Source organism: Poecilia reticulata, chromosome 7 (genome assembly GCF_904066995.2).
Source record: "Poecilia reticulata chromosome 7, P_reticulata-male-v2, whole genome shotgun sequence".
NCBI classification, from domain to species: domain Eukaryota; kingdom Metazoa; phylum Chordata; class Actinopteri; order Cyprinodontiformes; family Poeciliidae; genus Poecilia; species Poecilia reticulata.
Genome location: NC_088836.1, coordinates 17,026,613 through 17,049,122, shown reverse-complemented (window position 1 = coordinate 17,049,122; position 22,510 = coordinate 17,026,613). Strand labels below are relative to the sequence as shown.

At 41.8% G+C, this 22,510-nt stretch overlaps 1 protein-coding gene across 2 annotated transcripts in view; it reads left to right on the top strand.

Moving 5' to 3' along the window:
• Nucleotides 1-22,510, top strand: part of lrp1ab (low density lipoprotein receptor-related protein 1Ab) — a 101,208-nt gene that overhangs the window by 47,729 nt on the left and 30,969 nt on the right. For both annotated transcript variants that reach the window (XM_008413699.3, XM_017305706.2), the window contains exons 7-29: nt 6,192-6,354; nt 6,705-6,927; nt 8,266-8,455; nt 9,426-9,569; nt 9,667-9,903; nt 10,045-10,225; nt 10,466-10,688; nt 11,327-11,516; nt 11,611-11,733; nt 12,238-12,378; nt 13,353-13,478; nt 13,950-14,066; nt 14,192-14,272; nt 14,371-14,538; nt 15,802-15,984; nt 16,233-16,430; nt 16,543-16,788; nt 16,954-17,151; nt 18,346-18,550; nt 19,472-19,636; nt 19,735-19,979; nt 21,462-21,593; nt 22,255-22,482. In XM_008413699.3, coding sequence (XP_008411921.2) covers nt 6,192-6,354; nt 6,705-6,927; nt 8,266-8,455; nt 9,426-9,569; nt 9,667-9,903; nt 10,045-10,225; nt 10,466-10,688; nt 11,327-11,516; nt 11,611-11,733; nt 12,238-12,378; nt 13,353-13,478; nt 13,950-14,066; nt 14,192-14,272; nt 14,371-14,538; nt 15,802-15,984; nt 16,233-16,430; nt 16,543-16,788; nt 16,954-17,151; nt 18,346-18,550; nt 19,472-19,636; nt 19,735-19,979; nt 21,462-21,593; nt 22,255-22,482 — 4,107 coding nt within the window. The remainder of the gene's footprint in view (nt 1-6,191; nt 6,355-6,704; nt 6,928-8,265; nt 8,456-9,425; nt 9,570-9,666; nt 9,904-10,044; nt 10,226-10,465; nt 10,689-11,326; nt 11,517-11,610; nt 11,734-12,237; nt 12,379-13,352; nt 13,479-13,949; nt 14,067-14,191; nt 14,273-14,370; nt 14,539-15,801; nt 15,985-16,232; nt 16,431-16,542; nt 16,789-16,953; nt 17,152-18,345; nt 18,551-19,471; nt 19,637-19,734; nt 19,980-21,461; nt 21,594-22,254; nt 22,483-22,510) is intronic.

Here is a 22,510-nt window from a genome sequence, read left to right as displayed (position 1 = left end):
CTTAATTCCCATAGCTGTGTTTGCAGCAATACTGACCTTGTGTGGATGTTGTTGTATTCTCTCCTTCCTCCTGACGACAATAAAAATGTAACAGATGCAGAGTCCAGTGATGAAGAAGATGAAATGTCTCTCAACTTTCCAGACTTGTATCTTGACTCAAATGTTCCTATGTTGAACTTGTAAATACAATGTTATTGATGTAAGGTGTGAAATGTGTCCTTTTCCCTCTGAGTGTACCTGTTTTGAACCACTTAATGAATTACCAATAGAAAATCGAAAGAAGTTATTGAGTAAGGACTAGCTCTGGCTAAAAATGGCATAAACAGGAGGGAAATGTTAGAATTATTATTTGTTTAATCTTACTTATATGAAGCTTATAATGTTATGCCACTTTTAGAAGTTTGTTCTGTCTGTTGTTCGTTCACTTCTTGTGTTGCAGAAGATAAGCGGCAGAGAACAAGAACACACCCCAACGACCTCGAGGAGAATGTGCTGTTCAAGTTATCTAATATGGATAAGAGTTTGCTGTGTCAAACAGAGTATACTTCCCCCCCCCCCTTAGCTCCATGTAATTAGGGCATTCCTGATCTAATAAAAGAGCGAGGCGAGCAGAGAAACTTCAGAGTGTTGTTCGGAGATTGTAACTGAAGCTTTCTCTGACCACTCTCCTCGCGAGTAGAAACTCATCACTGACTCTTTGTCTCTGTTTTTTGCAGTGTGTGATAAATGTCTAGTGTTTGAACCTGACAGTTGCATTAGATTTTTTTTTAGGGATGTCTAGTCAAAGGATGCTGAACACAAATGCATGCCATAGTTTAACTTATGAACATTTCGAAAATCATGTGTAATTTGTCTTTAACTTTGTGCTCTTCTTTTTGTTTAGTTGCATTTTTTTCTCTACAATTGATCACAGTTTGTGGATGTATTGTGATAAAATGTAAAAACAGATACATTGAATCTGAATTTTTAGGGATTTTAAATATATTTTGCTTAGTTTGTTTCAGAGCTCAGTTTAGTTCCAATTGAAATAAGAGAAGAAATATAAGTAGTTTTTTTAATCAACTTTTTTGTTTAAAAAAAAAAAAGCAGTTGTTGAGTGTAGGTTAAAAAAATTTAATACATTTTGCGGCACAAATTTAAAAGCTCCTCTTCAGGAAAAGATATTAGATGTGAATAACTTTTCCAGTATCTCCTTCTTTTCTTCTGGCTTTTCCATTCAGGGGTCATCTAGTCTTATTCTCTTCATTCTCCACCCTCACACCAACTAACTTTATGTTCTTAATCATAACATCTATCGATCTCCATTTTGAGCTTTTTCTCTTGGCCTCCAGCCCTGTGGCTCTAGCATCCTCTGTCCAAGTCATCTCAGTCTTGCCTCTCTGACTTTATCTCCAGAACATTTAGCATGAGCTGTACCCTTCACTGTACTTATTCCTGATCCTATCCATCTTCATCACTCCCAAAGAGAACCTCAACATCCTGAGCTCTGCAACATCCAGTTCTGCCTCCCGTCTTTTCCTGATCTTTAAATTGTACATCACTCTCACTGAACACCTTTGTGTTCAGTCTTGCTGGCACCCTTTTATCACACCTGACAATTTTCTCTACCCATTCCACCTGCTTGCACACGATCCTTCATCTCCTTTCCACCATCCCTAAACACCTAAAGTCTTCTACTTCCTTTACTTTTACTCCGCATAACGTCACCGTTCCGCTTGCACTGCTCTCGTTTACACGTATGTGTAAACCATTTGAGTTTGCAAAGTAAAATGGAAAAAAATTGATTTTGAAGTTTTAGCTCAGTTAGTCCAGAATAACCCATCTCTTCATCCTTGCCATCTCCTTGTCCTCAATGTCTGATTTGATCTAGTGTGAGGTTAGATTTTTTTTTTTCCCCTGGAAAACCATTTTTACTTTATAAATCTTCCACAAGCTGGACATTTTGTCCCAGCAAATTTAGTGGCAAGATAATGCATGTTTGTTTATTGTGTAATGATGGCAAGTGCAACATCTGGCCTTTAGTTCACAAACACACGCACACACACTCTCTAATCACTAACACCCACACGCACAAGCTGTCCAAAAGACACAGCTTATGACTGCTCATGTTTTCGAGAGTTAGTCATATAATGCTGACAGGAATTATGTTTGATAACAGACCAGACAAGTTTTATTTTTTATCCTCTTGGCTTACGGCGTGGATGTTACATAAGAATGAGTTCAGAAATGTAGTCAAAACATGGAGAGCAAGGGTGTGGGTTTATACACGTTCCTCTGTGAACAAACACATGGGAAGTCTCTTGAAAATTAGCCTCAGGCGTAGAACAGCCAACATGTGAAAAAACATAAAAGTGGAGACTCTGTAATACGATGGAGGTTTTGTAGGCTCATGTGAACATGAAGTTGCATAACTACTGTCTATTCGGGAAACTTCAAAGCTGGTCTCATAGTTTTAACTCTCAACCTTCTCAATACTAATTATTACCATTTTTGTTGGACCTTTTGTTGTAATTACAAATAAGGCTTACTGTAGCTACAGCCGCTAACTGTAATCAGTCAGTTTTAGTAAAAGAGAAATAAGCTTGAGATTTGAAACTAGATTTAAGAAACCATCTTTATTAAGTTATCCAAAAAGATTTTTAGTGCTGTCTTCTTTATCGTACATGTTTTTTTTTTTTTGTTTTTTTTTTTGCTTGCCATCCACTAAAGTAACAAACCTGGATGTCTGGAGACTGAACCTGAATATAACTTCTTAAACATCCACAAAGTGTTTTCCAGGGTTGAATAAGTATGGAAAAGCAAAAAAAAAATGAATTAAGTAAAAAAAAAAATAATATTAATAATAATTTGACTGTGTTTTCTATGTAATCGTCAATCCATCCATTTATTTTTAAACGTATGAGCAAAAAAAAAAAAAAAGTGGATTTGGGTCTCGTTTGCCTGCTGCTACACTGTTGCTAAAATTGATGTGACGAGTGGAGGAGCTGTGAAAGACTTCAGCAAAGTTAAAGACCCGGTAAGATGAAAGGGAGAAGGTAGTGATTTGCTATCGCTTGGCGGCTGTGTGTGAGAGCATAAGGGGTCATGAAGATGGCGCTTATATTCCCCTCTAGGGTTACGTCAGCCTGAGCCGCCTCTACATTCCTGAATCCATCTCAGGTTGTGTCCTGTCAGTGTCCAGTCGAATACTCAGACACACTCATTTAAACCCAATAACCTTTGACCCTTTGTTTTTATTACTAGCATGACTTTGAGCAGTGGAACTTTTTTCTGTCTTGTATGGTTTCTGAAAGCATGAGACAGCAGGGCAGATAAGCAGATGAGGGATCCAGATGCAGCTTTTCTCTGTCTGCATGCGATCCTCTGACCGGGAAGATAAAAAAGAACAGGAGCTAACCGTCCCATCCTTTCCACCCCTCGCACACCACTTGATAAGAGACAGATGGGGGCGATCGCAGCTGTGAACTCTGCTTTCAGTGCATTGCGTATTTTAGGAATACCGAGAGTTTTTAGGCGACACAGGTTCAGACCTTCGTTGCGTTTTTGGAGTAAAAATCCAAAACAAATCAAGTTGGTAAATTTGTCTACAGACATGTGGCTTCCTTGTCTGCATGTCAAGCTAAAAATGCATGATGTTGTCTGTCGTCTTTGTGTTGACGGCACTTTATAGACACTCCTCTGGGTTTTTGATCTGAGGAGTTCACTGCTTTCCTTGTAGAGGGCTGCGCAGATTGTAGACTTGATAAAACACAATAGACCAACTTACTTTCATCTGAAACAAGGGATTTGTTTCAGCCCCCTATCTTGAATACCTCTGGATGCTCATGAAGCTCTGACTTGCAGCAGCAGACCTTTGAAAGGTTTTTCCTTCCGCTCAATTTTATTACATTTTTTGTACGGTATTTGTAAGATTCTTATGGGAGGATGTCGGCAATTTGTGAGATTCTTTGTTTGGGGTGTAGGGTAACCATTTATAATAGAATCCTGTAGTTAAGATAGTTAAATAAAGTCTATTCACATAGTGAGACTAGAAACTAAGTTTTTAGAACGATTTTTATTCTGCTACTCCTGTAGCATTATTTCTACTCCTGCTGTCAGACCTCTCTAATCCATCAGTACATTTTTTTTCTTCAGGAGGATATTTGCCAGTTTAGGATTATTTCCTCTTAAATATCTCTCTTGACTATGCGAAACAATAACTCATCGAGCTCCAAAGCAGAGCTGCTGAGAGGTCAGGAAGTTTTTGCACAGAGTAACTGGATCATCTTGGCAAAGAGAGGATTGCAGGGGGCAAACGATAACCAGCCTCTTTTGTGTTCTTGCTTTGCTCCAATGTGGTCTCAGCAACAGTAACACGCAAAGGAAGGAGACGGCATTAAAGTAGACATACTGTGGTGCTAGCACCGAACCATGAAAAACCAAATAGGCCATGTGAGCAAAATACCTGTGCTGCCTTATAAAGCGTGATCGCTGTTGGCAATAAGAACAGCTCAGTCTGTGAAATGTTTACTCACATTAGAGGGAGTCGGGAGGTGTTGCAGACAGGATAAGAAAATGAGTTGTAAGTGTAGGGTGGCTGGAGGGAAAGGGTGGCTCATTTATTTTCCCGGCAAAGTTTCCACTTACCAGAATCTGCATGGCTTTAGACTGGCTGGCTCTCTCTGGATAAGGGGGTCTGCAGAGCTGTTGCACAACGTAGTTAGCTGCTGGGTTGCACAACTTTCTCTCCACTATGAATCTACTGACTCGCGTACCAGCGCGTCCAGCTGGCCCCCTTGTGAAGAAGCAGGGTTTTAAGAGGAGATAACCGGAGTATCACTGTCCCCTCCTCCCTCTAAGACGAGCTTTTCCATTTATTCCTTTCTGCTGTTGCTGTTGCTGTTCCCTGCTAGTAAATCCATCTGAGAGGCACACTGAAGGCACCAGAAGTCCACTCTCTGTGGTTTTCCTGTTTTCTCTCCCAACACTGTAACTTTAGGCATACTTTAACTCCCATGTTGAACTTGCATTTTGAAGCTCTTTGTATGTTTGGTAAGTGGTGTGGAGAGGTTCAGAATTGAGCCCAGATGTGTCGGCGCTCTGTTGCGTAACTTTAGGCTGCACGGTACCAGCGCAGGCATTTCTAAAAAAAAAAAAGAAAAAAAAAAGGTTTCTGACTCGCGGCAAGTTTCAGTTGATGAACTTATACTTTGCTCATCTGTGTTTCAGTAATCAGCCAGTGAGATTCAGCAAAAATCTCAATTTAAACAGGTCAAAACTCGTATGTTGTACAGAGTCGTTACACACAAATTGAAAAGATTTACTGTCATTACCTCTGTTCACCGTTGTTTTGGTAATCCCAAATTCATGTCTCGGCGTCCAGTGCATGCGACACAAGCCATTCAAATAATTAAGGGCTTAAAAATGTGCTTTAATAGGAATGTAAATAATTCAGCTTTTTTCATGATTTGCCATAATCTAAATATTTTTTTGGAGATCAGAATCGGTCAGTTTTGGTCAGCTCTGCTCTGCAGGTCGGATACTAAAAGAAAAAAGATGTTTCTATTTATTAAATGGATTAAAACTAAAAACTACCTCTGTTTTTAAAGAAATCGGCCAACATATTTTACTTTGATGCATTTGCGTTTTGAGTCAAATCTGATGGAGGTTAAGAACATGCTTCGATGATGAGTGATAATGTTGCGACTGTAAAGTCAACCTATTAATGTTGATGGATCACTGTGTGAGATGCGTATCTATCTGGAAAGACTGTGCAAAAGTGATGGTGGTGGAGCATTTGCAGTTTGATATTCTTTTTGTGTGCCATTTATTAAAAAAAAAAACCTTCACCTGAGCGTTCTTTTCCCAAATAAGCATGTGATGCTTGCCATATGTGAAATAAATCCCAGTTTTGACTCTTTTGGAGAGTACCGAGTTACGGCTCAAGCCTGCTTCCACGAGTTTCATCCCACTCTCAAACTGTAACTGTATATTTTCCATTTCCTGGAGATGGAAAAACAAGAATGCTGAGAAAACACATAAATTAGCTGCTTTTCTTTTGTGTTAGAAAGTTGTAAGGAGTCATAAACAACAGGACATTCCTGGTATTTGTTCCCAGATTTATGACTGCTTACATGACACAGTCTGTTTTTTTAAATGACAATCTTGACGCGCATTCTTCCTCTCTCTCCTTCCCTCCCTTCACTTATCAGATGTGGAGCAGATGGCAATCGACTGGCTGACTGGAAACTTCTACTTTGTCGATGACGTGGATGACCGCGTGTTTGTGTGCAACAAGAACGGCCAGACTTGTGTGACCCTGCTGGACCAAGAGCTGCATAACCCAAAGGGCATAGCCCTGGACCCGGCCATGGGGTGTGTATATTTACGCCTCAGTCCTCCTGACCTTGTATTGCCCTCTTATCCCAAGTGCTGCTTAAGCAATGCTTGGTAGGGAAATGCTGTCTTATGATCAGACAAGGTGCTGACCAAGCAGGCAGGCAGAAATCAAAGCACTTTTTTCAGACAGAATCACTTCACAGCTTCCGACTTTAGGCTTCTGGGGTTAACCAGATTGCATGAGTCACATCAGTTCACAGAGTCACATCTGATTGCATCAGTTCCTTTTTTCTTTTTTTTTCTACAAATGTTCTCTGTATACCCGTCAGGGAACTTGATTTTTTTTTTCTTCCAACCTCTGCCAACCTGCTGGTCCTCTGATGCAGGAAACTGTTCTTCACGGACTACGGCTCCACGCCCAGGGTGGAGCGTTGCGACATGGACGGCCAGAACCGCACCAAGCTGGTGGACAGCAAGATTGTCTTCCCCCACGGCATCACCCTGGACCTGGTGAACCGGCTGGTGTACTGGGCTGATGCCTACCTGGACTACATCGAAGTGGTGGACTATGAGGGCAAGAACCGACACACCATCATTCAGGGTCTGCTGGTGAGGCTATAGGGAAGAGGGTGTGGAGACCTGTTCACTGTAAAAAATATATATTCTGAACCACAGCCACAGATGCTCTCAGAACCACCACATGCAGAATATCCTTCACATCAGAAACAGTAAACATTTGCTTGACGACCATTTCAAGTTTAGAAGCAACACTATCCTCCTGTGACCTCATGCGGATCTATGCCCTTTCAACCCTTTTTATTTCTCTTTCTAATATTTCACCTTGAGTGTCAGTTTTTACAGCTAATGTCCCTCTAAGCTATTTACTCTGGAGACACTTAAATCTAACTTGCCCAGAAACAATAATCTCATTGAAAACATGATTATAGTAGTGATGGAACATTGGTTGTGTTTGTTTTTTGTCATAGATAGAGGTTCGTGATATAAACCCCAAACATCCAATATGTCAAAAAAGTATTTATTGCCCACATTAGTCGTATTGCAGGACTTTTCAAACTATTTACAAATAACAAGTCAGTTGCCCTGTATCAGATTTCACCAGCTTCTGCCTGATGAAGAAAAGCAGCCCCACCCTATGACGTTTCCAACATCTCGTTTTAGACTGGGGCTGGTATCTTCAGGGTGACGCGTAGTGTTGGCTTTTCCTCACACAAAATGTGTTTACATGTTGGCCCCAAAGTTTAGTTTTGGTCTCATCGGATCAGAGCGCCTTCCTACACCAGGTTGCTGGGTTTCTATTTCGGCTTAGACAAGAAGATGGTGCCATTCATTCCGATTTTGGATGACAGAATGAAATATGTTGCCTGATATGCTCAAAGCTTTGGAAGTTGTAACATGACCTGACCCAGCTTTAAACGTCATCACATTTCCTCTTCCAGAGGAGTTCAGGTGTTTGATGTAATAAAAACCACTGAGCCCTGTTGAAATGAAGTTGCAGGTTTTCTATAAACCTGGACCTGAAACTGGGTTAATTCATTTTCAGGAAATCAAAATCAAAACCTTCATGTTGTCTCCTGCATAAAGGGCCAAGTGTATTCTCAATGAGACTAGGGCATTAGGGATTTCAGTAGTTAGCTGTTTATAAAAATTAGTAAATCCTGCAGGTGTTAGAAACTTGGTGTTGGTACTTGAGATCTCATGCTGAAAAACTCACATTTTGAGTTGGCAAAGTTATATTTAACTTGTTTAAGATAAAAAGTGATTTAAATATAAGGTGTTAAGTAAATTAGGTTTAATTTTTCCTAATTGGTGTAGGTCTAAAATTTAAGTTGAGGGTTTTAGTTAGTCTTGAGTTTAATTGAAAGATGTAGAAACCCTCCAAACCTCACTCAGGGCTTGCGTCAACTCTGCTGTCCCACTGCCTTACAGATTGAGCACCTGTATGGACTGACTGTATTTGAGAACTACCTCTATGCAACAAATTCAGAAGAAGGCAACCTCAACCCAAAGACGAGTGTGATCCGGGTGAACCGCTTCAACAGTTCCGACTTCCAGGTGGTGACCCGTTTGGATCGGGGAGCAGCGCTGCACGTGTACCACCAGAGGCGCCAACCCCAAGGTGCGCGGCGTGGCAGAAAGTCTCGTGTCAAATTGCCAACAGCGACGCGTATCGCAAAAAGTCGTGTCGTATAAAAACACAGACACTGAAAAATGTCTTGGCATTGCTGGTGAAAATGTTTCTTGATGCATCTTTTTATTACCATAACAAAGTCTTAGACTGAGGATTTTATTTTTTCAATTCAGCCCTTAATTTGAGTACAGGGTTAATCATTTAATCAGGTCTGGAAAAAAAAATTCCATATTTGGAAACATTTTTAACAAATTTAGTAGAGGTATAATAATTGCTACTTTCAGTAATACAGTTTAAGAAAGGCTACCTTTTATTTAGCAACCCACAACTTTGTTTCTTTTTAATATAATTGTGACTAGAGACAAAGGCCCATTTCTTTTTCATACCCGGGTAACCAGGCAGGATGAAAATTAAGGTTCATCTTGCAAACATGATGAAAAGGTAGAAAAAAAAAGTTCTCCCAAGTGTATGAAGTCTTGGGATCAGAAAGACTTTGTATTACCAATATGAGGCTGACCACATACCAGTAATGCAATTAAAGTAGATTCTGTTCTAGGATTTTGTATGTAAACTTGTGAATTTAACTAAATACTGGCAGGTCTTTAACTGAAACAAAGTGCTTTAGTTAAAATATTTTGCTTGTTGTTGAGGTGCCTGGCATCATAATTTTTTATTTTTATTTTGTTTTATTACCAGGATGTTTAAAATTAAATTCTGGAGGATTTTACTTAAAAATAGAAAAAAAATATTAGTGGAACTTAAATATGCATAAATTAAAGGATCTTTATCCTTTATTAAAGAATAAAGAAATTCTTTATTGGATGTCACTGACATTTTTTTTCAATGTCAGCGACTTAAAATTACTATTTTAATCTTTTTAACACAGTTTTACCAGAGGTGCTAAATCTTTTGGAAGCACATTATCATGGCACTTTGCTTTTCTCTTGTTCCTGCTCAGTGCGCAGCCATGCTTGTGCCCTGGATCAGTTTGGAAAACCTGGAAGCTGCTCCGACATCTGTCTACTGAGCAACAGCCACAAGACACGTACCTGCCGCTGCCGCTCTGGATTCAGCCTCGGCAGTGACGGCAAGTCCTGCAAGAGTGAGCATCCTTTTCATCTTTCTTTGGAAAATTGCATACAATTTCCTCATTTTCCGTTCCATTCATTTCCTCCTAATCACTGCTTTTCCCTCTGCAGAACCAGAACACGAGTTGTTCCTGGTGTACGGTAAGGGTCGCCCTGGAATCATCCGGGGCATGGACATGAACGCCAAGGTGCCTGACGAGTACATGATTCCCATCGAGAACCTGATGAATCCCCGAGCTCTGGACTTCCACGCCGCCAGTGAATTCATCTACTTTGCAGACGCCACCAGCTACATCATTGGCCGACAGAAGATTGACGGCACAGAGAGAGACACCATTCTAAAGGATGGTAACGCTCCACGACTTTACCTTCTCAGAGGATTCTGAAGCTATTTCTAATTTTGTGACTTTTAAATTCTTCTGATATGCCATCCTTTGGCGTGTCATTGCATGTCTCAATTAATTCTGTCACTTGTCTTGCTTATCTCAGGTATTCACACAGTAGAGGGGATAGCAGTCGACTGGATAGGAGGAAATCTCTACTGGACCGATGATGGACCTAAGAAGAGTATCAGTGTTGCCAGGTTGGAGAAGGCTTCGCAAACTCGCCGGACTCTCATTGAGGGAAAAATGAGCCATCCGCGGGCTATTGTCGTGGACCCACAACATGGGTAAGACCATCAGGGGCTTCCTAGTTGTCATAAAAGGTGCAGATGTTATTTATGGGTGCATGAGCAGCATGTGGTTCACAATCTTGAGACACAATGCAGACACTAATCTGTGTGTTTGTGTGTAGCAGGCAGCCTGTGTTCAACAGATCTCTGTACAGCTCTCTATCAGAGATTGTGACGTATCAAAGCTGTGCAAGAAGCACTTCCGATCTCACTTGCAATGCGTTTCCTGCTCTCCAGGTGGATGTACTGGACTGACTGGGAGGAGGATCCCACAGAGAGCAACAGAGGGAAAATTAAGAAAGCTTGGATGGACGGCTCACATCACCAAGTCTTCCTGACCAGCAAGACGGTGTTGTGGCCCAACGGCCTGAGTCTGGACATTCCCCAGGGCATCCTGTACTGGGTGGATGCTTACTATGACAGAATCGAGATGGTTTTCCTCAACACCACAGAGAGAAAGGTTTGGGAATGTTCTCACAATAAGCCATGTTCACCGTGCCGTGGTGTTATCATCAACAGCAAAAAGAAATGATGGCTATCTAAAATAATTAGAAACATGGAAACTTTTAAACCACTTATAGCATCTATAGGGCTATTTCTGAGTATTGTGATGACAACCAATTACAAGTATTTCAAATGTTCCAGACTCTTTTCTTCCTTTCCACTTATGGAAATATCCCCGTCACTCTTCCTGGTCATCAGGATCTCAGGCACCAAAGTAAACAGCCAGTGTGGTCAAACAGGATATTGCACTTTTTACTGCCTTGCATGCAAAATTTGCATATCAATAATACACAAATGTTGCTTCCAGGCGTTCTGTTGTGGTTGTGGTATTGCCGACATGAATATTAAGGTGATGATATGTAGTGAAACACTCTTTACACTCTGTTTGTGAGAAGCAAGCTTTCTTGAAATCCTTTAAATTTCTCTTGTGCAATTGTTCTTCGGCCTCTTCGATAGACTTCAGCTGCTTTATGACTTATTTTTTGACTTATATTCAAGTTGCTTTCACTACTGCAGACGTACTTCATAAAGTTGCCGGTCCGTGCTCGTTTTTCTCTTAATGTGAAGAAGTGATTTGCCTCTCTGATTTAACAGGTCGTCTATGAGGGCCAGGAGCTTAACCATGCATTCGGCCTGTGCCACCATGGAAAGTTTCTGTTCTGGAACGAGTACCGCGGCGGGAGCATCTACAAGCTGGACCAGGAAACCAAAACCGTCACTTTGCTTCGCAACGAGAGGCCTCCTATATTTGAGATCAGAGTGTACGACGCTCACCTACAGCAGGGTACGTCGCGCTTTCAAACTTTAATTTGAGCGTGTTTAAATGACGCGGTAACGTTTTTTCTTTGTTTGTTTGTTTTGTTTTTCTTTCCATGCAGGCACCAATAAATGCAGAATAAACAATGGCGGCTGCAGCAGTCTGTGCCTCGCCATTCCTCACGGCAGGTCCTGCGGCTGCGCCGACGATCAGATCCTTGACGTCGACAATGTCACCTGCAAAGGTACTTAGCTGCTTCCCTGCACAATGAATTTTTCTTAGGGCTGGCTTGCTTGTGGCAGCTGTGGAAAATTTATTAATCAGCGGGATTTGAGGTTAGGAATTCCTGGCTGCCTTTTTTTTTGGTTTTGCAAGTTCGACTTTTCCAAGTATTTTTCTGGAAGTATTACACACATTCACCACAGTCAGACACATGTACTTCCTCTTCAAAGTGTCTCAAAGATCAAATTAATGCGTATCAATCACTTTTTTTGTGATGTAATTAAGGATAACGACACTTTAACTACATAACATGTAAAAGGAATCGTTTTTCCAGCACACAAAAAAAACAATAAAGTAGTTGGTGCACACTTGGCTTTAAAGAAACGCACACAAGGGATAATATCTGCAAAATGTTTAAAACCGGTCTTAAATTTCAGAGATAAAAAAGTCTTTGTTTCGTTTTAGTGCTCACTTCATGTCTTTGTGAATTATCTGTGTCCCGCTTCCACCCTGATCTCATCTCCAGCCAACCCCTCCTACGTTCCCCCGCCCCAGTGCCAGCCGGGAGAGTTCGCCTGCAAGAACAACCGCTGCATCCAAGAGCGCTGGAAATGTGACGGGGACAACGATTGTCTGGACAACAGCGATGAGGCCCCTGACCTCTGCCGTAAGCGCGTGGCACCGCATCATAGTCATGGATACAAAGCAACACACGGATAAACAGAATTACGTTTAATGGCTCCGGCTAACACAGACTGACAGAGCACGTAACAAAGTTTCCAGGATTTGTCTCTTTCCATGCAGGGTGACGTGTTTTTTTTTTGTTTTCTTTTTTTAAGGCGCCAACTTTTGTCCTCATTAGCTGAGTCCAACAAGAAAGAGCTCATAATCATCCTGGATCTTTTCCTTGCTATCTGTTTAAGAACAGGGTTCAGTCTGGGAAAGTGTGGGGAAAAAAATGTTTGATTTGATTTCAGGTCTGGAGAAGTTAAGAAAAAGAAAAGGGTTTGGTTTGGAAATTGCATTTCCAGATTTTATTCCCTTTCCATTGTCTGAATGTTCTGTCCTTCCTTTTTTTTGTAATTTCTTTCTTGCTTTTGTTCTTGCTGGCATCACACCGCCTTTCTTTCCTTGTATCATTCATACCGTCCTTTCTTGTCATCATTTCTCTTTTTATCTCTTTCTGCCCTTTCCTTGTTTGCTTTATTTGCTAGTTTTCTTCCTTGTTCTTTGTTACTTATCTCCATCCTTTACTCATTTTGGCTTGTTATACCTAATTACTTTGATTTCTTGCTCTTTTCCTCCCTTCCTTTCCTTCTGTTCCTTCTTGTTTCCTCTCCTGTGTCATATATCTCTTTCTTCTCTGCATATTTTTTTCTTCTTTGTCTGTCCTTCCTTGTCTCTTCTCCCTCCGTTGTGTGATTCCTTCAAAGCATCTTTATTTTCTTTAAATTTTTCCTCTTCCCTTCTTTCCTTTCACAGACTCTTAAAATAAAGTCTTTGTACTGTAAATTTATGCAATTTTTATTATTTTATGGACTAAACAGTATATATAATCAATGATTAATTCTATATGCCTGAAAATAAATTACGTTGCTCAGAGAGAATTTAAAGTTTTCTTTTGTGTATTTCTACCTCCAGACCAGCACACCTGCCCTGCAGACAGATTCAAATGCCAGAACAACCGCTGCATCCCGCTGCGGTGGCTTTGCGATGGCGACAACGACTGCGGCAACGATGAAGACGAATCCAACACCACCTGCTCTGGTACTTATATTTTTAACATTTGGATTTTGTATGAAATTTTTAACCGGATTAAAAGTTTTACCCTTTAAAAAAATACATGTCCCATCTTTTTCTGCAAAAAAATAAAAAATGTTGCTTTAAATATTATTTATGACAATATTCTATCAGCATAAATTATAGCAAATCCCACCCTTCTCATGTTGGTGAGCCAGATTTACATATATACAGTACATGTGAGTACATCTCACTTAGAGTATTATTAAAATGTTCAAAAGGTGAAGTTGTGTCTTCTTTACAGATTTATTGTGATAAATTTCAAGTGTTCACTTCTGTTCATTTTTGTGATTATGGCTTGTGTCTAATAACAAAAAAATGTTTGGAATATTGCAAAAGTGGGGAAGATTTAAGACATTAAAGTTGTCCAGAAGATTGTCATTGACAGTACAGTAAAAGAGAATCTGTGATAAATGTTTTTATTTTTTTTCTTGCCAGCTCGCACTTGCCCACCAAACCAGTTCCTCTGTACCAGTTCGCGCTGCATCCCCATCTCCTGGACATGTGACCTGGACGATGACTGTGGAGATCGCTCAGATGAGCCAGATTCCTGTGGTGAGTTCTCGCTGCAACTTTTCTTTTTTGTTTGTTTGTTTGTTTGTTTGTTTGTTTTGCTCGACCATTTAACGTTTTATAATAACACAAGACGCATTTTATGTCTTCTCTGTCTCTCCTCACAGCCTATCCAACGTGCTTCCCTCTCACCCAGTTTACCTGCGCTAACGGCCGCTGCATAAATATCAACTGGCGCTGTGATAACGGTGACGAGCTTTGTCCTTCAACTCCCATATAAAGCTTAAAAACGGCACTACGAGTAATAAAAAATAAATAAACCCCCCTGTGCCTGATTTTTCTGTAGACAATGACTGCGGGGACAACAGCGATGAAGCCGGCTGCAGCCACTCTTGCTCCAGTGTGCAGTTTAAATGCAACAGTGGCCGCTGCATCCCAGAGTACTGGACCTGTGATGGCGACAACGACTGCGGAGACTACAGTGACGAGACTCATGCCAACTGCACCATCCGGGGTAAGGAGTTGCACCAGCACGCCCTGAAAAAGCTTTATCTTTTCGTCGTCTCCACTCCTTAAAAGTGTTTGCTGATAAACGGGATGTTTGGCCCATAGCCGATTAAAGCTCTAATCTCGCGGCGCTCTGTTTACTCATTGCTTTGTGCTTCAAAGATGAGATCTTTGTCCTCCTTTTGCTCTTTCCTGCGTTTGTCATGCTTCTCCCAGCTTGCCATCTTCTGCTTACTAACCACCAAAAGAACCGTCCTGTTGCTCTGTTCAGGATGTGATAAACCTTCGCGGTTAAACAACAGTTAAACTCTTTCACGGTCCCCTGCAGACTTCACAGATGTTATGACTACTGCAGAGATAGGACTTGCATGTTTACAGCTTGGTGGCTGCGCAGCTTCAGTTTAACGGAGTGAGGCAGCAACGCAGCACTGATGCTCTCTTCCCTCTGCCGTTGGTGCGCCCACAAACATGAGCTTCTGTGCGCTGCGCTGTGCGCACCGTTTGATCCGTGCAGCGATGCGGCTCACTGCTGTCAAGTCCCAGCATGCAGAAATGAGGCTCAGCAAGACCTGCTGCTCTAATATGCAATCTGTGCTCTGCTCTGCGTGTGTCTGCGGGATTTTGGTGCCTATTAGAAAATGATAAGGGCAATAATAAAGCTGCTTCCATCTGTACGTTGTTGTTCTTCACAGTTTTAGTTTTCTTTCTTAGTTTATATGGGATGGTCACTAAAGGTGATTGGACAATGTGCCTTTTCTTTCCCTCTTGTGCTTCTTATCTGCTTTTGCACTTAACAGCAAGGTGTGCTGATTGATTTGGCTCAGTGAGAGGCTGTATTGAGCTGAAAGACGAAATGATAACGGAGTGTGATAGATTTTTCTCTGAAAATAATTTAACTGAACTTTTAAAAATACAAGGAAGTTCATTGTTTTGAAGTAGAAGGAAAAAGGCCATGTATTTTGACTGAACTCCATTTTACAACAATACAAGTCCATGCAGTCCTGTGCAACTGATTTTCTTCAAAAGTCACGTGTTTGTTTGTTGAGGAGCTTAAAGCAGGGTGAGGCTGGTGTAATTCTTTGACGGATTTCGCTTATTTTTATCTAAACAAAATACATTGAAGTTTATGGTTTCACTGTGACAAATTGTGAAATAGTATAGGATTCGTATCAGTGCTGTTCATGACAGCATATATTTTCAGTGGCAGACCTCTGCTGTGTTCATAAACGCACAGGAAAATGAAATGTGATTCGTTATTTTCTTCCTCCAGAGCCCCGCCCTGCTGGCGGCTGCCATGCTGATGAGTTCCAGTGTCGGATGGACGGGCTGTGCATTCCCATGCGCTGGCGCTGCGATGGTGACACCGACTGCATGGACCTCAGCGATGAGAACAATTGTGACGGTTGGAATCACACGTGTGACACAGCGGTGAAGTTCAGCTGCAGAGACTCTGGTGAGGATCTGCTAAGAAGAAAGCAATTGTGATGATCCTATAGAATAAATACTTTATTAATACCAGTAAAAAAAAAAGTACACTTTTTCATAACAGATAAAAACACATCAAACGCATAATTTTAAAATCTGAGACTTTGGGGGGGGAACGGTTCCTGTGTGATATTATGAAACTATTCCATTCCCCCGGCTTGAAGAGAGCCATCTACGTTGAAAGCTGAGACTCATCTCGTTTTCTGGCTCCATCAGCTCGCTGCATCAGCAAAGCCTGGGTGTGTGACGGGGACAGCGACTGCGAGGACAACTCGGACGAGGACAACTGTGAGGCGTTGGTGTGCAAGTTGTCTCACCACATGTGCGCCACCAATGACTCCATCTGCCTGCCCGCCGAGAAGCTGTGTGACGGCACCGACGACTGTCCAGATGGCTCCGACGAGAAGCTTTGCGGTAAACAAGAAGCTGAATATTTTTACTGCTTCACATATGAAACCAAAAAAAAAAAAAGAGTACAGGTTTCTATGTTTGAATGCCTGGTAACTCTTGTCTCCGTTTCCTGCAGACTTGTGCTCTGTGGATAATGGTGGCTGCAGTCACAACTGCAGCATTATTCCCGGGGAGGGCTTCATGTGCTCCTGTCCCCTGGGTATGGAGCTGGGAGCCGACAACAAGACCTGCCAGATCCAAAGCTTTTGTGCCAAACACCTGAAATGTAGCCAGAAGTGTGAACAGGAGAAATCCAGAGTCAAGTGTTCCTGCTACGATGGCTGGGAGCTGGAGGCAGACATGGAGAGCTGCAAAAGTACTGGTGAGGAAAAATCCAAATTCGTCTGGTGATGAAACTGGGTTTACTTAAAGCCATGTGTTGTGCTCTAACTGTTTCTTCTATTCTTTCTATGAGAAAGGGTTGCAGTATTTTCAAGGTATTTCAAAGACTGACTTTACTGCAACGCAAACTCTACTTTTTTTCCAGATCCCTTCAAACCTTTCATCATCTTCTCCAATCGGCATGAGATCAGAAGGATTGACCTTCACAAGGGGGAGTTCAGTGTTCTCGTGCCCGGCCTCAGGAACACAATTGCTTTGGACTTCCACCTCAACCAGAGCACCCTGTACTGGACCGACGTTGTGGAGGACAAGATCTATCGCGGGAAGCTGTCTGAAAACGGAGGTGGGCCAGCTAGTTACATTATTCATCCACCCATCGTTTTTTTGTTTGTTTTTTTTTACATTGGTCAATTATGCTTCCTTGCTTTCCTGGTTTTTGCAGATTCCATATAGAAAACTATGAACATTTAAGCATAAAATAGTTAGAAACCCTCAGAAAACGGTCAATAATCTCCTAAAACCAATGTGCTCAAGGAGCCTGTTAAGCAGCGGCAGTCTGTGACCCTGAATAAATCCTGCAGGTCACGGCCAGCCTTTCTTGCCCCACAGCCTTAGGTCTCCCTGCCAGTCAAGTTTGTGTTCCCAGTTCTGCACTTCGGGAGACACGGAGGCTTTGTCTCTTCCCATTTGTCTCAGCGCTCGCTGTGCGTGACTGTTGCAAGCAAACTGGCGTTGTGTAGGAGGAACAAAACTCTGCTGTTCCTCCGTCTAGCTCTTTAAGTTGCCCATGAATACGAGCTTCATGAGCAGGAAACATGAAGACCGGATCAACTGGCACTGCTTGTTTCACTGTCTACAAACACGTCAGAAAAAGTGCTAATAACTGAGAGACGACGCGCAGCATTCATTAAAGCGACATCAAGTTTCTTATGCAAGTATTTCCTATACTTCTTCAAATTTTGCCACATTACAGAATCGAACGTAAAAGTCCTTTATTGGGAATGTCTGTGTAGATATATGAGAATAAATGATATTCTAATATCATTGTTAAAGCCATTGTTTTGTTGCTCTAGTAGTACATTTAGGTGGATGGTCATGCATTCACATGAATCCCACTAAAACATATAAATGAGAAATTACGAAAAAGATCAAGAGGTGTGGATACTTCTCCAAGTTACTGTAAAGCGGTGATGCACTAATCACTATTGGAAGGTTTTCTGAGGGCAGTGAGGGTTTCACTGGGGATCACAAGACATTTTGGTTGTTTTGTTTAGTTTGCACAATGCCGTGTTGTTTCTGCAAAATCATTAAGTAAGTAGTTGCTGACACTTGAGAATAATTTTGAAAGTGGTTAGAGAAACTTCCACATCAGACAGAACTTCCCCATGTTCCATGAATATAAGCATTCCTTACACTGCAATTTATGTTTATTTGTTTGTTTGTTTGTTTGTTTTGACTAAATGCATTTATACAGGAAAATAACCACCATCCTCATTTCACATCCTTCATTTGTCTGTGCTTTTCTGTGTCTGATCAGCCCTGACCAGTTTCGAGGTGGTCATCCAGTATGGCCTGGCGACTCCAGAGGGCTTAGCCGTGGACTGGATAGCGGGAAACATTTACTGGGTGGAAAGCAATCTGGACCAGATTGAGGTGGCCAAACTGGACGGGACCATGAGAACCACCCTGCTGGCCGGAGAGGTGGAGCATCCCCGGGCCATTGCTCTGGACCCGCGGGACGGGTGTGTATTTACAGCAGGCTACTCAAGTCCTGCTGTCCTAGATGATTAGTTTGGTGAGATGAATTACACACCTGAGTCGAGTGAATGATTTGTCCCCAGAGTTCTGCATTCAGAGCGAATTCAGGTGTGTTTTTGGAAAACTTCATCCAAACGTTGCGGGTAGCTCTCGAAAACTAGACGTTAAACTAGACCACAAAATGCAGAAACTAACATGCATACCCTAACCTGTGTGCTTTTATGTAATAATAATAAAAAACACTTTCAACATTACAATTGAAATAATATCAATGTGTTTATTTCTTCAGTCAAGTTACTTATTTCTTGATGTTCTGATGCAAGGACTTGAACAAAATATTGTCTGTGTCACAGAGATTCAGCTTGAAGTTTGCCAACAGTAGTTTTTTTTAAGGTTTTGTTGGCTCTAGTGGCCTTTATTTGAAAGTAGTTTTACAGGAAAAAGGATTATGAGAGAAGGGGAAGACATGCGGCAAATGTCACTAGGCCGGGAATCAAACTTGCGATCACCGGCATGAGGACTAAGGCCTCAATATATGGGTTGTGCTTTGCCCCTGCGCCACCACAGCACAACTCTGCCACCAGTAGTTTTCATAAATATTTTAAAAAGACTGATGAATGGAGCACTTTTAATTTTTAAATAGAATGTCTGTCATTTTTACAACTAAAAAAATTTTTAGCACGCTGTTTATCCACTCTATCGTCAGAAACTCCAGATAAGCATTCTTTAAAAACCAAAACCCAGACTCATCGGAGGAGAGTTTAAAACATTCACGGATGACTGGAAACGAATTGACTTATTTATAGGAAGATAAATTCATTCTGGATACTGTATCCTCTATCAATCTTTACATAACCGTGTGCACATCTGGAGAAACTATCACGTTACAAATTTTCTGTTGGCAGAATTTTGTTTTGGACGGACTGGGACGCCAACCTGCCCAGGATAGAGGCAGCGTCCATGAGCGGCGAAGGCAGACGCACCATCCACAGGGAGACGGGCAGCGGTGGCTGGCCCAACGGACTCACCGTGGACTACATGGAACGACGCATCGTCTGGATTGATGCCAGGTAGCATTCGCTCCCGAGCTTTTGGTGGCGCTCTTAAGGATTTAAAGCACATGAACCAAAATCGTTTAGTCAAATGTCTTTTCTTAATATTCCTTCAGGTCGGATGCCATTTACTCGGCGATGTACGACGGTTCCGGACTGATTGAGGTGTTGCGTGGTCACGAGTATCTGTCCCACCCCTTTGCTGTCACCATGTACGGAGGAGAAGTCTACTGGACCGACTGGCGGACAAACACGCTTGCTAAAGCCAACAAATGGACTGGACACAACGTCACTGTTGTCCAGCGCACCAACACGCAGCCCTTTGACCTGCAGGTCTATCACCCGTCCAGACAGCCTCTGGGTACGTTTCCACGTCAAACACGTCCGGCGCCTCGCAAAAATATTCATGCGCCTTAAGCTGGCGCATGGATATTTTTGACATCCTGGATTTTGCCACGTTTCATCTACAAACTTGAAAGTATTTTTGGGTAACTCATGTAATCGTCATCGATTAATTGTAAAATGGATTGAGCGCATTTTATAAAAATCTGAGAAGGTGTGGTGTGCAGTTGTATTCAGTTTTCCCTAACTCAAGACATCGTGGGGTAAATTGTCACTTACAGAGGCAGGTTTTGCTGCTTGTGACAGATTTTCAATTGGATTTTTTTGTCTGGGCTTTGATTGGACCGTTCTAACAAATTACTATGCTTTCATCTTAACTTTTCTGTTGTAGCTCATTCTTGTTATCCAGCTCTGAAGTCTTTTCTAGCCGCCAAAACGTTCTGTTACATGACTGGCTTGTATTTAGCTCCACCTTAATGCTATCAAATAATTCCCACAGTTTGATGCTGCCAATACCATGTTTGACCATGGAGTAAAGGGCGTTCAGGTCACAGTGATGGGGATTTATGGAGAGAACGGCTGATAGATGACCCATTTAAAAAAAGACATTCAAATTTGTGGTTGTTATAACAACACTTCCATTGTGTGGTTTAGATTTAAGGCTAGAAAGAAAAGGAAGCTACATCCCAATGTTACCCTGCTGAACACGTCGGTCGAGCTTTAATTTAAAGGAGAAAGTGATGAACTCACAGTCCGTTGCTCAACATGTTATTCATGGCTCCTGTTCCCCAAAAGACAGCTGACCTTTTTGTGCCGTGAGTCATGTTGTTTTCTCACATAGGATCACTTTGGATACCTGCTGCTGCCTTGTTGGGTAAAAAGACACCTTATTGTTCCATCATTTCCCCAAATACGTGGTTGAAAACAAAACCTGGCTCCTGCAGCAGAAATGTCACACGTCGCTCTGAAAGCCAGGCAGGTTTGGTGAGACGGCGAGAGGCTTGTCACAGTTGTTTGACCAAGTCCTGTCACATCAAATTGTCGCTTTGATATTCGGTTGCAAACAGCTTAGAGAACCCTCGTGTGTATGCGTGTGTATGCGTGTGTGTGCGTGTGTGCGTGTGTGTGTGTGTGTGTGTGTGTGTGTGTGTGTGTGTGACATTGTCCTTGCGTTGACGACAAAGGAAAACAGATGTTAATGGAGCTGTAACCACTCCTCGTGGGAATCATTAGTGTTTCCCTTCAACCTCCTTGAGGGCGTTTAGGTAAAAAAAAAATATTTCAACACCAGGAAAATCTGCAATGATTGATTTAAATATCCTATGACATGGGGATTTTTTTTTTCTTTTTTGGAAACTGCAGTGCATAAAGATGCATTTACTTCTGTTTTTTACCAGCATGTTCCATCATTCTTTTTTTCCCCCTCTATTGACATTTTTGTTCCGTTTCGTGAAACATTAAGATGTGCGTTTCTTCCCCCCCGACCCCCCTTTCCCTTCAGCTCCAAACCCATGTGCCACAAGTGACGGGAAAGGCCCGTGCTCCCACCTGTGCCTCATCAACTTCAACCAGACCTTCTCCTGCGCCTGCCCCCACCTCATGAAGCTGCAGGCCGACAAGCGCACCTGCAAAGGCAAGGATAGAAACTGCGGCCTGTAAAAACCGCTGTGGGGTTTTTTTGTCATGCATTAAGCACCACTCTGGTTTCCACAGCCAATTTCCCAGTGCAGGCTGTGACCAAGGAAGGCGATGGATTGTTCTGCTTTATGAGCTACACACTCGTTTACTTGTTCATTGCTCAGGAATGGGCAAGATTGAAAACGGTTCCTAATGTCATGACAATCTTGCAGTAGATGTGTGATCATAGTAGTGGTAAAGAAACAGAAGAGGAAGTATTAAGTAAGATAATCAGTGTTGTTCATAAACAACCAGGGAATACATTAGTTAAAACTCTAGTTTTTTTTCTCATTGTTTGTGGTTTTCTAGCTGTTAGTGACTACATCAATGCACCTATTTGAAATTAAACATGTTCAATAAAGAAAAAAAACGCAAATATATTGCCTTGCTAACTAATTTTCCACTCCTAATTACGAATATGCTAAAAGAAATACTTACCTATTTCTTATTTATGTGTAAATAATAAATTTTTATTATTTATAATTGACATGTGTGGCTGGGGAACAAACACACGGACACAGATTGATGTCTGTTACTATATTATCTTTTGTTCTAAGGGAATGGTAACATTTGTTGTTGTTCTGGAAATTGACATCTCTGCATGCGTTTGTTTCCAGAGTCCCGCAAGTTCCTGCTTTATGCGCGACAGATCGAGATCCGAGGCGTGGACATCGATAACCCTTACTACAACTACATCATCTCCTTTACCGTGCCGGACATAGACAACGTGACCGTGGTGGATTATGATGCTGTGGAGCACCGCATCTACTGGTCAGACGTGCGAACTCAGACCATCAAAAGAGCCTTCATCAACGGGACGGGAGTGGAAACGGTTGTGTCTGCTGGTAGGAGAAATCCCAGGGATAAATGTTG